The sequence below is a fragment of the Centropristis striata genome, chromosome 4 (assembly GCF_030273125.1).
Source record: "Centropristis striata isolate RG_2023a ecotype Rhode Island chromosome 4, C.striata_1.0, whole genome shotgun sequence".
Classification (NCBI taxonomy): Eukaryota; Metazoa; Chordata; class Actinopteri; order Perciformes; family Serranidae; genus Centropristis; species Centropristis striata.
The window spans coordinates 39636561-39649988 of NC_081520.1; the positions used below are offsets into that span (position 1 = coordinate 39636561).

At 37.0% G+C, this 13428-nt stretch overlaps 1 protein-coding gene across 1 annotated transcript; it reads right to left on the reverse strand.

Annotated features, from left to right (window-relative positions):
* Positions 1-2602: 2602 nt before the first annotated feature.
* il10ra (interleukin 10 receptor, alpha) lies at positions 2603-8151 on the reverse strand. Its single transcript, XM_059330659.1, has 7 exons — positions 7901-8151; positions 6906-7029; positions 6552-6724; positions 6301-6446; positions 5972-6140; positions 5603-5721; positions 2603-4496 (listed from the first exon to the last, which is right to left on the reverse strand). The coding sequence occupies exons 1-7, from the start codon at positions 7989-7991 to the stop codon at positions 3585-3587; spliced, it is 1734 nt and encodes a 577-aa protein (XP_059186642.1). The 5' UTR covers positions 7992-8151; the 3' UTR covers positions 2603-3584.
* Between the last annotated feature and the right edge of the window lie 5277 nt (positions 8152-13428).

The following is a 13428-nucleotide window of genomic DNA, read 5'->3' on the forward strand; positions in this document are numbered from 1 at the left end:
CAACATCACCTAAAATCAAGACTACAATATGAGGAATTTGTCATGTTATTATCACATAGAAATTAATATCCACTTCCTCCATCTTCTCTTATTTCTCTCTAGAGCCATCACTGAAAGACAAAGTGCTCAAGTAAGTGAATTAATATTCACCGGCTTTTCAAATACAAAGTGTTACTCCCTCTTTTATATCATTGTTTCATGGTTGTACGGGTAAGCTTGATGTGTTTGATCTCTTTATCTACAGAAAAGTGGGCCTCAAGACATCTCCTCCTCCCTTCTCCATCATGAAATGACAGCCGACTTGGTGGCAGTTAATTCGGGGAACCTCCATGGCCCCCTCATTTGTCTAAACATCTATCTTGTTTTCAATAACTCATCTGCTCCTGTTTGTATTTTGCTGCTATGATTTATCTTGATGTTATAGCCTGAACACTGAGGAGGGATTTTACTTAATTTTACATGACAATGAATTATATCATGCTTTCAAACCATATACTCTCTTAGCCAACTTGGAGAAAGGCTCATTACATGCTACTGTGTATGCAAAGTTGTTATTTTATTTCATATTAATGACATTGTAAAAGAATGAACTAAAGATAATGGGAAATACACAATATATATATGTACATATTACCTTGTAATTTCTTTAGTTTTGCCATTTGTCATGAGAAACTCTCAGTTTGACATATTGTGGCTTCTTTTTGTACTCACACCCACACCACACACACACACACACACACACACACACATACACACCCACACCACACATCAGTGAAACAAATGCATACAGTCTCTGCTACATATGACAAGAACATTTGAGGCGAATATAAACAGCTTAACCACAGCAACCAGGCAGATCACTTTTCTTGTAAGCTGCAGGCGACTTCCCTCCAAAGTTGCATGTCAACTACCTTTTTCTTACTTTCAATGGTTGGCGGAACTATGTCTCATCGTTTTTCCTCTAATGAAACAAAAATATGTTTCTCTGAAATTGATGTTTTTCTGATAGCTGCCTAGAAAAAGGTGAAGAAAGGTCAACTATTCTATGCAGAAAAACAAAACACAAAGCTACATAGCTACTTAGATAGATAGATAGATAGATAAGTAGATAGATAGATAGATAGATAGATAGATAGATAGATAGATAGATAGATAGATAGATAGATAGATAGATAGATAGATAGATAGATAGATGGGTAGATAGATGGGTAGATAGATGGGTAGATAGATTGATATACTTTATTTATCCCAAGCTGGGAAATTACAGTGTAGCAGCAGCATTACACACAGAGACAATAGCAATACAATTACATAAGAACAACCTAGGCATACTTCAAGCAATAAAATATAAAAGTACAATAAAAAATAAAGTGTCTAAAGGAGTATGTATTAAGGAGTAGAACGTGTGATGTGCACCAAACAGTTTGTGAACATATTTGAAATAATTTTAAGGGACTTCAGGTGTCCTTCTCTGCAAAAAAACACAAGTGGCAGATGATCAACTCACAGGGCTGGAATGTAAAAAATAACATTTCTTTTTATGTAATTATATTTTAAAGGTCATCGGTAGACTTTTTATTCTACAGCAGTGTGTCGTCACAGTGGTTGGTCATGGTCATGAAAAGGCAACTTCCAGCCAAAGGGTAAGAAATGCCACTTTGCATGCCTGGGTATGCCTGGGTTGTACTAAAGACACACTTCCTGTCTCAGTTGTGAATCTCCACAAAACTTCCACCAACTTTATTAAATATGGGAGAAACTTATTTCTTCATCTTGGTTGTTGAAAAACATATCGTGCCTTTCAAAAGTACAGCAAACCTTTTTTCCCTCCCCCCATATTAATAACATGCGTAGTTGCCATTTTCATTTCTGCATTGTGATAAATCCTTTTTTGGTCGAGTTTATCTGCAGCTGGGCTGATTTGCGCTCGTGACAATTCGCACAATCTGCATTAACCCATGCAGAGCGGCTGGCTGCCTCTGATCATTGGATATGCATGAACGATAGAGCAGAGCAGACTCAGACTGAAGTGGAGTCAGTCTAGTTTCATGTGAAGATTCTGTTAATATCACTGCTTGATTTAGCAAAATAGTCCTGTTCCAATACAAACTATTTTGGTAATAATTTCAAATTTGTTGTGGAACTGGTCTCCAAAGTAAAATGTCAACCAGGTGGGTCCTGGCTAATTAGCTAATTTGACCAGAAAGTACCACAAAAAGTGATATTCTAGGCCAGTATCTGTGGATCTGCAGGGCCTAAGCAGAAAATTATTATCCCATGCTAGTTTTTAACACTAAAAAAAGATGAACTATGATCTACATCGGTGGACACATACTGCAAAACCAGCAACATGTGACACTTCAGTTTGTTGAAGGAGTTATTTCTCAGTCTTTAGGACTAGCTGAAAAGTTGTCTCACTTCCCGGTACTTTATGCTGCATGTGGAGAAGTAGGTCTTGTGATTTTTCTACCACTACCACAAGTCTTTCTTCATCACAATAAAGAGCATCTTTTAGCTACCAGCTGATTTAAAGATATTATTTCACTTTGATAAATGTTGGCTGTCTTAGACTTCAGCCCTGTTGACATATTTGTTCTCAATGTGACCTGGGACTTTTTTGAGAAGCCTGAAAAAGGAAGTGCCTGTATAGTTTAGAAGCTTGAAACCACTGCTCTGGTTTCTGTGCAGAATTTGCATGCGGGAATCCCAAATACAGCCGTGTGTTTGTGCACAGGTATACCTCTGCTGTTTCAGGGTTTTCCTTGAGTCATGGTTTCTGAAATCGACATCATCATTTGCTTGGGTTTTTTGCGAATGTAGGACAAACATTCCAGGGAGACAGTTTCTTTTAATAACACACAGTCACATACATTCACAGTAATACACAATAAATAAATATCTTTTTTTTCTGTGTATCCAATAAATAAGTCACACAGAAAGATGCGCCTGCAGTTTAAGCTATGAATGTAACTTTCTTTTTTATCTGTGATAAAATATTTGCTCCTTTGACATCACATGACATTGCATGACTTAAAGGGGGCTCACAAGTATTTTCCCCTGCCTTATGTTTAAATAATGGCAAGAAAAAAGAAATGCTTTTCAGAAACCTTACAAGTTGTTTACCAGCATTTGGTATCATTGATGGTGGAGGCGAGAGGCTGGGAGAAATCACAAAATGTCCAAAGACACGCCACTGTCAAACCGTTTCTGTGCTTTACTCCCCCGACCAGTTTCACTTCCGGCACACGGCAAATGTATTCAGTTGTAAATATACCCAATGAGACAGGGTTGAATAAGGTCGTTTTGCTCTTCATCTTTAGAAGCTCCTGAGACGACAACCAACAGCCACCAGCCAGCAGCTGTGTGGTCTAACCTCTGTTTCCTTCCTAGGTTCAATAACAGCCTGTTTGCTTGCCCTGTTTACTCCTTAGTTTCCCCCGATGTTCTTTTTAGAATATCAGAACTGGAATTCCTTACCCATGTCATGCTTCAAAAAGTGTGTCATGTAGGTATAATGAGTGTTCTTCTGTACTCTGTATTTTGTCAGCATGATTATCTTATAAATAGTGTTGCATTCCACAGCGTCACTCAGCCGTCAGCTGTACGTCACATAGAGAGAGGGAGACATTGTTCATGTTAAAGTCCTGCCCTGCCTCCACTAGGGGCAGCGGTGCCAGAGCTGTGAGCAGAGGGAAAGTCTCCCCCAGTTGTATAAAAGTTGTTTCAAAGCCATTCACCATGACAGTGTCCATTTGTGTTTTAGAATAATTTGATATTGTAAATCCCGCCTTGTAAGAGTCCACAAAGTCACTTTTGCTGCTCAGCAGTCCATTTTCAATACACATTGCTCTGTATTGTTTGATAACCTCAGTGTCATAAAAGCCTTGTTTGTGGCACCAGGTGCACTGACCTGCTCCTGAGCAAACGCACAGTTGAGGTGTAGCCCTGTAACCGGTGACCACTTCGGCCAAATCAGGAAGTTTTTGTTTAAACATCTCCTCTTCGTCACAGACATGAATCTGCACAGCAGAGCCGCTCTGGCTGCGATAATTACCACCAGCAAACCCATTGTCCTGCCCCTCCAGATTAATGGAGGAACAATCAAGGTGGCAGGGCAGCACCACCCCACTATAGTCCCTCTTCTGAGCTATGTCCATATCAGTCCTCTCCTCCTGCAGGGGGTAATCTGTCTGACAGCTGCTGGAGCTCTCTGGTCCTCCTAAGCTCCCACAGCCGCTGTCTTCTTGTTGCATTGGAGGACTTTTTCCGCTGTTAGTAGCAGAGCTGGACTCCATGCCGACTCCGCTGTCCATGCTGGTCCTCCTGTCTTCCTCTCCATCTTCCTCTATTACTGTAACATTTGTCTCTGGGTCACTGGGCACCACACAGTTTGTCACTTCTGTTCTGTAACTGGACAGGAACCATCCTTTGTCTGTCACAACTTCCACAGCGCCTTCTCCAACAGAGAGTGGAAGCCAGCCGCTCACAGGGGATTTCTAGGGTGAGAAGAGAGAAAAGGTTGTTGGTCATTGTTTTAAAAAAGTCATGTTTAGGAATAAAGGCAGTTAGTCTCCCCCACATTTGATCATTACCAGCGGAGCGTCGAGTTTTAAACTGAAACTGAGAGAAGCAGTGTTTCGTCATAATCTTATGCTGCAATAGTCTTCTATGAAATTATGAAATCATGTTAAGTTTAACTCAAGTATGTTAATACATCTGCATTGAACGTCATGGTAAAATTTATGCTTACCTCGTATACTCTTCTATAATCATGTAACTCTTTTTATAATCATGCCTTGTACTACTTAATATATATTATAATCACGTTAGGATGAATGACTTCATGTTATTCTCTGTATAAATGCTGTAATGATGTATTTGTGTAATAATTGTTTGATTTAATGTGGACCCCAGGAAGAATAGTCTTCATCTCTATGAAGACTAATGGGGATCCAAAGGATACAATAAACAATAAACAATAAACAATAAACAATGACTGAACCATCTCAGCATGGCTAATATCAAGAATGTGAACAACTTTTGATCCTATTTTCTACATAGTTGATGGTACAACTGCAGTCATGGAACCTTTTGGCTACGGGTCTGATGACGATTTATATATTGTATATCGTATATTTATATAATATTTTTAGGTTTCCAATGAAGCCAACAGATATCCGTACAATGGATGTCTGAGACTAGACCTTTTCTTTTGAGTGCTGGTCATTGTTTACAGTCAGACTAGCAACATGTAGATAAGAGAATAGAGTTGGAGTTGATAGACGATTATTTCTCTGCATATAAATGTAGATACATTTGAAGAAAAAAAAAAAAAGAACCAAAATCATAGTCAGGCATTTACCGATGCTGAGGTTCATTTTGGCCAATGTGGTTTAGGCTCATTTCCTCTCCACACAGGCTGTTTATCAGCATGCAAAAAAATAGCCAGCTCAAAAATGATTGGGCACTAGTAACTTGGACTAAATCTACGACTACAAACTGACTACAAATGATAAAACCACAACGCTTCTGATATCAAAATCTTAACCAGGTACCTATAAATTCTGTTTATAGAGATTTGTCTAACTGTAATTTGTCTTACCAATGCAGTGGGGGTTTTCTCTGATCCTCTCAGGTAACACAGGAGGATGGTTGCCATGATAACGAAGATGGCCAGCCCACCCAGAATAGAAAGGGATGACACAGCAATTATGAACCATTCTGGAAACGAAAAAAGACAAAAAAAAAAAAAGGTTAAGGGGAGGATGTCAAAGGTGAAGTCTTTCCACATAGCTGCTTGTTCATTTAAACTTGTTGCTTCTTTTTTTGTCAGAATCCTTATATTTCAACCTTGAGGATTATTTTGACATTTTGAAAATATAGTGCCGTTTCTATGAATATGAAGCTACCACTAGCAATTGGTTAGCTTCATTTAGAAAACAATTAATCATTATAGTAATGTTTTTCTTACCTTGCTCTGGTAGCAGCAGACACTTTCTAGGGGACACACTGCTGGGGTTTGTTCCTCCAATGCCCTCTACTGTGACACTGACACAGTACTCTCTCCCCCAGCGGAGAGAACTGAAAGTCTTACTCCGTTCATCATCCCCTACGTCATCTTTCAGGTAGGCTGTCGTATTCTGTGTGGTAAAAATCAAAATCAGGTCAAGGTTGTACATAAACCACACTGTAAGATACAGCCTGGGATGAGTAAAGTTCCGATTTAGGCAGATAAATATGACATTTGTTGAAATATTGAATAAATGTTTTATCATGCTTATATTATTTAATATATTGTACCTTTCTATTCTGCCCTGTGTCCTCCAGGTAGATGGTGTAGGTGAGCCCAAAAGGAAAGAGTTTTTTCAGGATGGGTTTTTGGTGAACATGAACTGTCAGCGAGCTGGAAGTAGCCCACAAAGTGAAGGAGGGAGGCTGCAATTCACCTGCAGGAACAGAGAGATGTAAGAAAAGAATCCCCACCTGCTGCAGCAAACATACAACAACATACAATGTTTAAGCCATGATACACAGAAGGTCTGTATGCTTACTTAAATTTGGGTAAAATCTTTTTGCAGTCCACGCAGACACGCCATCTCCCGAAACCACCTGAACTCTGACCTTGTAGCCTGCACGATAGTCATCTACTACAAAGCTACTAAGATCACAGAAGTTCCTTGTGATCTTGGTGCAGCTGCTCACATTGTTCCATGCACCAATGTACCTGGAGACACAAACATAATATGATTAATTAATGAGTAAATGATAACAGTTTCGATAAAAATATGACATTGATCAAATGCAAGCATTGCTAGATATAAAGGAAAACGTAGAAAGATGTTTTAACTGCAAAATAATTGGAGGTTTGTGAACAGGACACTGACTCTGAAGTTAAAATTACTTACTTTGCCATTTGTACATTGTACGTGAGGTTTGAGGGGGCATCTGCAGGATGTTTCCAATATACTATAACCTCCCCGTCCAAAATATTCACCTCCAACTTGTCAAGTGACGGGATCTTGAGTCCTGCTGGAGAAAATAGGGGCATTATTATGGATATTCAGGGCTCATTGTTACTTTATTTCAAAACTGTATTTTCAAAAGAAAATACAAACATTCATTCACACATACATAGATCTATGGCAGGATAAGAATGTTTACAGAGTATTGCATCATATTATATAAACCAAATTATACCATTTGTTTATTTTTATGTTATTCATTGTGAGGTGAATAAACACTATCCTACATCCAGTTATAAGTGCTATTCTGCACCAGGATGTCTAGTGGACCCTTTGTAATAAATTACAGTTTTATATTATTTGGTTAGAGAGAGGAGACATTTATACTGCTCTGATTTCAGACTGTTAAATCATAAACTTTGTTCAAGCATGCTAAGCAAATGCTGAAACATTATCTTTAGATAGAAGGATGTGGTCTGGAGGAAGTCTGGCTGGCGAAAAGACGCGGTGTCTTGCAAATCATTTATGGGATTTTTGGTGATAACGACATTGTGGGTTTTTTTTTGTAAAAGGAACAGAGTTTTACCAATTTTCATTCTTATCGCATGATTTATTATCCTGAGTGGAGGATGAAAATCTGCCATAAATGTTCTATGTAGTTATCTTTTTCACCTTTTTACAGATTCATTATAGAAGCCAAATGTAAAAAAAAAAATAGCTTTCATCGTAACAACTAATCATTTTCCAGAATGCCTGTATTTGATCTGCGGTATTTCACATGACTATAACAATCTCATTTTGATAAACAAAATATTATTATTATATATATAAATTATTATCAGAAAAAAACCCTGGTAAAAAATAATTTAAATATAAAACAAGATTTCATTTTTTTTTTTAAATGAAGATACTGTGTAAAAAAAAAAGTTGTTAATTACCTGTCACAAAGTTTATGTTGATAATCAGGAAGACAAGAATTGGTGTTGTATTGCTTAAATCCATGTCTGGTATCAGGAGAGATGTTATCATTCAGTCATAATCCACACAGTCGACCTCCAAAAGTCCCTTATTTCAGTCATCAGTGAAGCAAATCAGTCTCTAGAAACAACTCTGTTACGCTTCACATTAACATGAAAGTATAGACAGAGGCTCTCTCTCTCACTGATGTGCTCTCTGTTTACCCGTAGAAGAAATAAGAAGAGGCAGTTTTGTTTTTGGATTATTTAAACCTAGTTCCCCCCAAATATCTCTCTCGTTTGCTTAATTCCCCTCCCTCTCTGGTGACGTGTCACTTCCTGTTGTGACAACATCAGTGACGCTGTTGCGAGTTTCATCTCTCTCACCTCTCCTAGCAAAGTCCTTCCTCTTTTTTCTTTTTCTTTTCCCCTTTCCTCTCTCTGCCCAGTTGCATGGTTTAAATTAAACTGCTATTGAGTGCTTAAAACATTTTTGGACTGTACATGGCTCTGTGAAAAGTGAAAGGGAAATCTTCAGGGATTCCCCTTTCACTTTTTGTTGTTGTTGCAGACATTCTGGTGCTTTTAAATCTCTTTTTATTTCATTTTTATTCATTGCTTCCCATAATGAAAACTATACAATCTAGACACATATTTTTTTCATTTGCCTTTCGTTATTCTAGTACATGTATTTGTATCTTTACCTGTGATAGCCTGTAAAACCTCAGTTGTGGTTACTGCAAAGTGACATTAACATTAACTGCAACCTTTTCAGAAACTTGGGTGGAAGATCTCTATCTTGATCAACGGTTGCAAGAAACCACATTGACCATGGAACCATATCTCCACACCTCATCTCTCTCCCTCAAAATTGCGTTTGTCAGACAGGAAACGTGCAATATAAAGGTTATTGTGGGTGGATATAAGCTACAAGTTTCTTTTTTTAATAAACTGGTCATCAGTTAGTTATCATTATCCAAGGACTGTTCTCTGAAAATGTCCCGGCAACTACTGACTGTCAGTGCTTCCATTACACAACATACAGCTTTAAAGGTTCCACAATGGAAAAAAAGGTGATTTTCTTGCATTTTTCTGATTATCTGCCTTTAAAGGAAGAATATTAATCATTAAAATGTCTAATAACGACTAGACCTATGTTATATATTTTGTTGAGTTGTGCACTTACATTATCCCAAATACAAGAAAATCTTGTTTGTTATGTTTTATGATACTACACGCTCTGTATACATCACCCATATCCAGTTTTAAGTCTCATTTTTATTATACAGTCTTAACAGGTTTTTAGCTTAATATTTTAACCAGATGAAGAATGAAGAATCAGACATCTGGATCTAACGTTATCAGAGAAACAAACTGAGAAAACAGCAGCAGCAGCTCAGATAGCAGCCCCTCTGCCAGCATGCCAAAGTCAGTTTTTACCAGTTTTATTCATCTGATCCATTTGTTTTGAAGGGGAAGAGATTAAAAACCTACTGAACAATGAAAACTGAAGTCATTCTAAACTGGAGAAACTGACTGCATTGCTAAATGAGCTGTTAGGGCTTCTGTCAGACTGTTGTTTCACAGTTATACTATATGTACACTACTGGTCAAAAGTTTTAGAACACACCAACTTTTCCAGAATTTAATTGAAAATTATGCAGTTTAATGTCTCAGTGTACTCTGAAATTAATGCACATTTGCAACATTTAAAATTCTTTATTGAGCATGATAGTGTTTTGAAAGTAAAAAAAAGATTCAAAATCACATTTTATGTTGGACTAAATGACCAAAAAAAGACACAAAATGACAAAAAAACACCAAAAGACACAAAATGACTAAAATAAGACACAAAATTACCAAAAAAAGACACAAAATGACTTACAAAGACATTAAAAGAATTCAAAAATGGACAAAATAGCCCAAGACTCCATAGAGTTAAGTTGTTAACCCATTTCTTGTTCCCTGAAAAAGGCCTACTTGTATAATTCTGAAATGTACATTATTTTTCAGTTTTGGTTAAGCTTACCTTTTTTTATTTACCTCTGGCAGTTCACCACTTACCTTTGTACCCTTTCAAGCTGTTCATTTGACTTGAACTGCTTGAATTTCAATAAAAACTGGAAAAATTGGGGTGTTCTAAAACTTTTGACCGGTAGTGTAGGTAGAAAGTGCAGCTACAGGGAGCTTAAAGAGACTAATGGTGCTATAACAGAGACATAGTATGAGAAAAATGAGGTTAAACATTAAAGTGTGTAAACATATTCAAGTAGAAACCAAAAATCCATTTATAAACCTGAAAGTGAGATGATATTACCCCTTTAAACAAGTCATAAAACTCTCACAGAGACATCTGGATTTCCCCGTGACCCCTGGATAACAATCTGTAGTAAATGTCAAAGAAGTAATAGAACAACTAAAGGGACTTTTAGTATTGAACCAACCAAACTGTCTCTTCTGTTGATATTACAACAGTGCCAGGTTTTTCTTATGTTTGGTTACTAAATATAACGTTTACATCCTTCATGGGACATTTGCATGTTCTCGAGTCTTGCTATTGGCATTTTAACCTATGTTTCTAATAATAATAATAATAAAGTCCCCTATAAATAGTACTTATATGTTGCTATGTACACATAATGATGATGAATGCATCAGGACGATCAGGAGGAAAGCTAATCATTAATTTGTTTTATTTTGTTTAATTACTAATTAAGTTATCAGCATTTGGACTTTTTTAAAAAACAAAATATTCTTAGAATTCTGAAAAGGCTCTTCACTCTTAATTACAGCTAGATGTGTCACTGTGGTTTCCCTCTTCGTTTCTCACCCTCGTGACAGGGCAAGTTTTAGTTCCTGGTAAATGAAAACACCTCCAACCATGGAGCTGCATTCTAGTGTAACCTTTTAGTTTCTGTCTTGCAGAAGGACAGAAGACTGATGAGTAAATCTAAGCTCAGCTGTGGGACACCACTTAAATGTCAAAGATCACCTGCTGCTGTTCACAAATGGGACTTTTCTCACCAGTCACTCAGTACGTGAGGAGTGCCCAGTGACTACATGCACATAGAAGGACTGCATTTAACAACACCCTCTAGTTGTGTTACAGGGGAAATACATCTTCACATTACATATGTTCTGCTCTAAACTCTGTGTATAATTCATTATCTATATTTAGACCCACACAAAGACTAAACTTAACTTTAAAGATGTTGCAATCCTGTTCAGCATTTCACCGTGTTGATATTATGAATTAATTTGCTCTGTTTAACTAGAGCAATGTGCTTTTATATGCAAGAATGTTAAACTGGGAGTGTTAAGTTGTTGTTCTACTCATTTTCCAGATGGGTAGTTAGCTGGAGGTTATATATGGGAGTTGCCAGGGCTGCATTGGCTCATGTGTTTCAACCATAGACTACAATATAAAATATTGTACTTTCCCCACTAGTGAGGCCAAAAAAAAAAAAATTGTGATCGCCCCCTTGTGGTGGGCTACAGCAGTGGCTCTCAACCTTTTTGAGTCGCGACCCCCAATTTAACATGCATGTTGTCTGTGATCCCCGCTCACTCAACAGAATTTCACGTGCACAGTTCAGATCAAAAAAAGACACAAAATGACCCAAAAAATACATAAAATTAGGTAAGAAAGGACTCAAATTGACCACAAAATGACCACAAAAATACACAAATTGACCAAAAAAGACACAAAATTACCAAAAAAAGAAACAAAATGATGCAAAAGAGACACAGAATGACCCAAAAAAGAAACAAAATGACCAAAAAGACACAAATTGTCTAAAAAAAGACACAAAATCACCAAAAAAAGACACAAAATCACCAAAAAAGACACAAAATTACCCCAAAAAGACACAAAATTACCAAAAAAGACACAAATTGACCACAAAATGATAAAAAAAAAGACACAAATTGACCACAAAATGATAAAAAAAGACACAAAATTACCAGAAAAGACACAAAATGACCAAAAAAGACACAAAATTACCTAAAAGAGACACAAAATTACCAAAAAAGAATAGCTGGGCTACAGAATAGGTTATAAATCCCGCCCCTCCATGTTACTAAAGGGACAGGATCAAACTGAAAACCCAAAGAAGAGGTCAAATACATCTTTCCCAAAGATGGTTTAAGTGATTTAGGTATTTCGTAACACACTGATGTTTGTTCAAGTGTTTAAATGAGTTATTTAATGTTAAAAAAAAGGGTGTTAATGTTATGATTGACAGCTGTAATAGACTTGCGATTGATCTGGCGGCTGTTTGGACGGGAGCTCGATACTGCAGGCTCCACTCTGTGTCATTACTGTGCAGACTCTGGTTGCATTAGCGCAAGATGGCAGCGCCTGTATCCGGGATATTTAGGCTTCAGTGATGTACAGTAGGAGGAAGTAGAGACGTGTATACGTTATACAGTCTATGGTTTCAACACTCAGGGTTCCTCTTGTGCTGGCTGGGAGAGTACCTACTCTAAAATAGGAGCTAAAAAAGTCCCTTAAAACGTATTCTAAGAAACGATCGTTTTTAGTTCTTGAAGGCTGGAGATAATAAAAAAGGGGTTCGTAGAAGATTGAAAAAGTACCTTCTATCCGAAATGCCTGTGAAGTCATGGTGAAAGAAGTAGGAAAAGCACACATTGAGATCAAAAGCTGTGGAAAGGTTACAAAGGTAGACGATAAGGATCAGTGGTGATGAATCAGATGAGCAGAAACTGAAAAGGGGAATATGGAAAGTGGAGGAACATTTGTATTGAGGAACTGGTGATCATTTGGAAAGTGAATGGAAAAGTGGATGTTGTGTCGAAGGCTGAAATTCACACATGGATGGAAACATTCAAACGTGTTAGTAATCATTCTATTTTTATCCAGCATTTCCTTGTACTCCCTACGAGCATAATGGTTGCGTGAAACTTACAGATAAGGCATCATGTATTAAACTGAAATAGTGTAGAATATAATTGGATGCACTTTATGTGTTTTTTATGCACACTGTTCATTGCACCTTATTTGTTTCATAGCACCAACATTTTTATACTGCAGATTCATATTTATTCTGCACTGGAATTCTACTCCTTAATACATACTCCTTCTTTTTTAGACACTTTATTTGTATTTTTACATGACATTTTATTGCATTTTTATATTTTATTGCTTGAAGTATGCCTAGGTTGTTCTTTTTATTTAATTATTTAATTGTGTTGTTATTGTCTCTGTGTGTAATGCTGCTGCTACACTGTAATTTCCCAGCTTGGGATAATTAAAGTCTGTCTGTCTATCTATCTATCTGTCTATCTATCTATCTATCTATCTATCTATCTATCTATCTATCTATCTATCTATCTATCTATCTATCTATCTATCTATCTATCTATCTATCTATCTATCTATCTATCTATCTATCAACAATTTTAGTCCAAGTTACTGTCATTCTTTGTGAAGAAGAAGACAAGTCAAAAGTTTTAGAACACACCAACTTTTCCAGAATTTAATTGAAAAT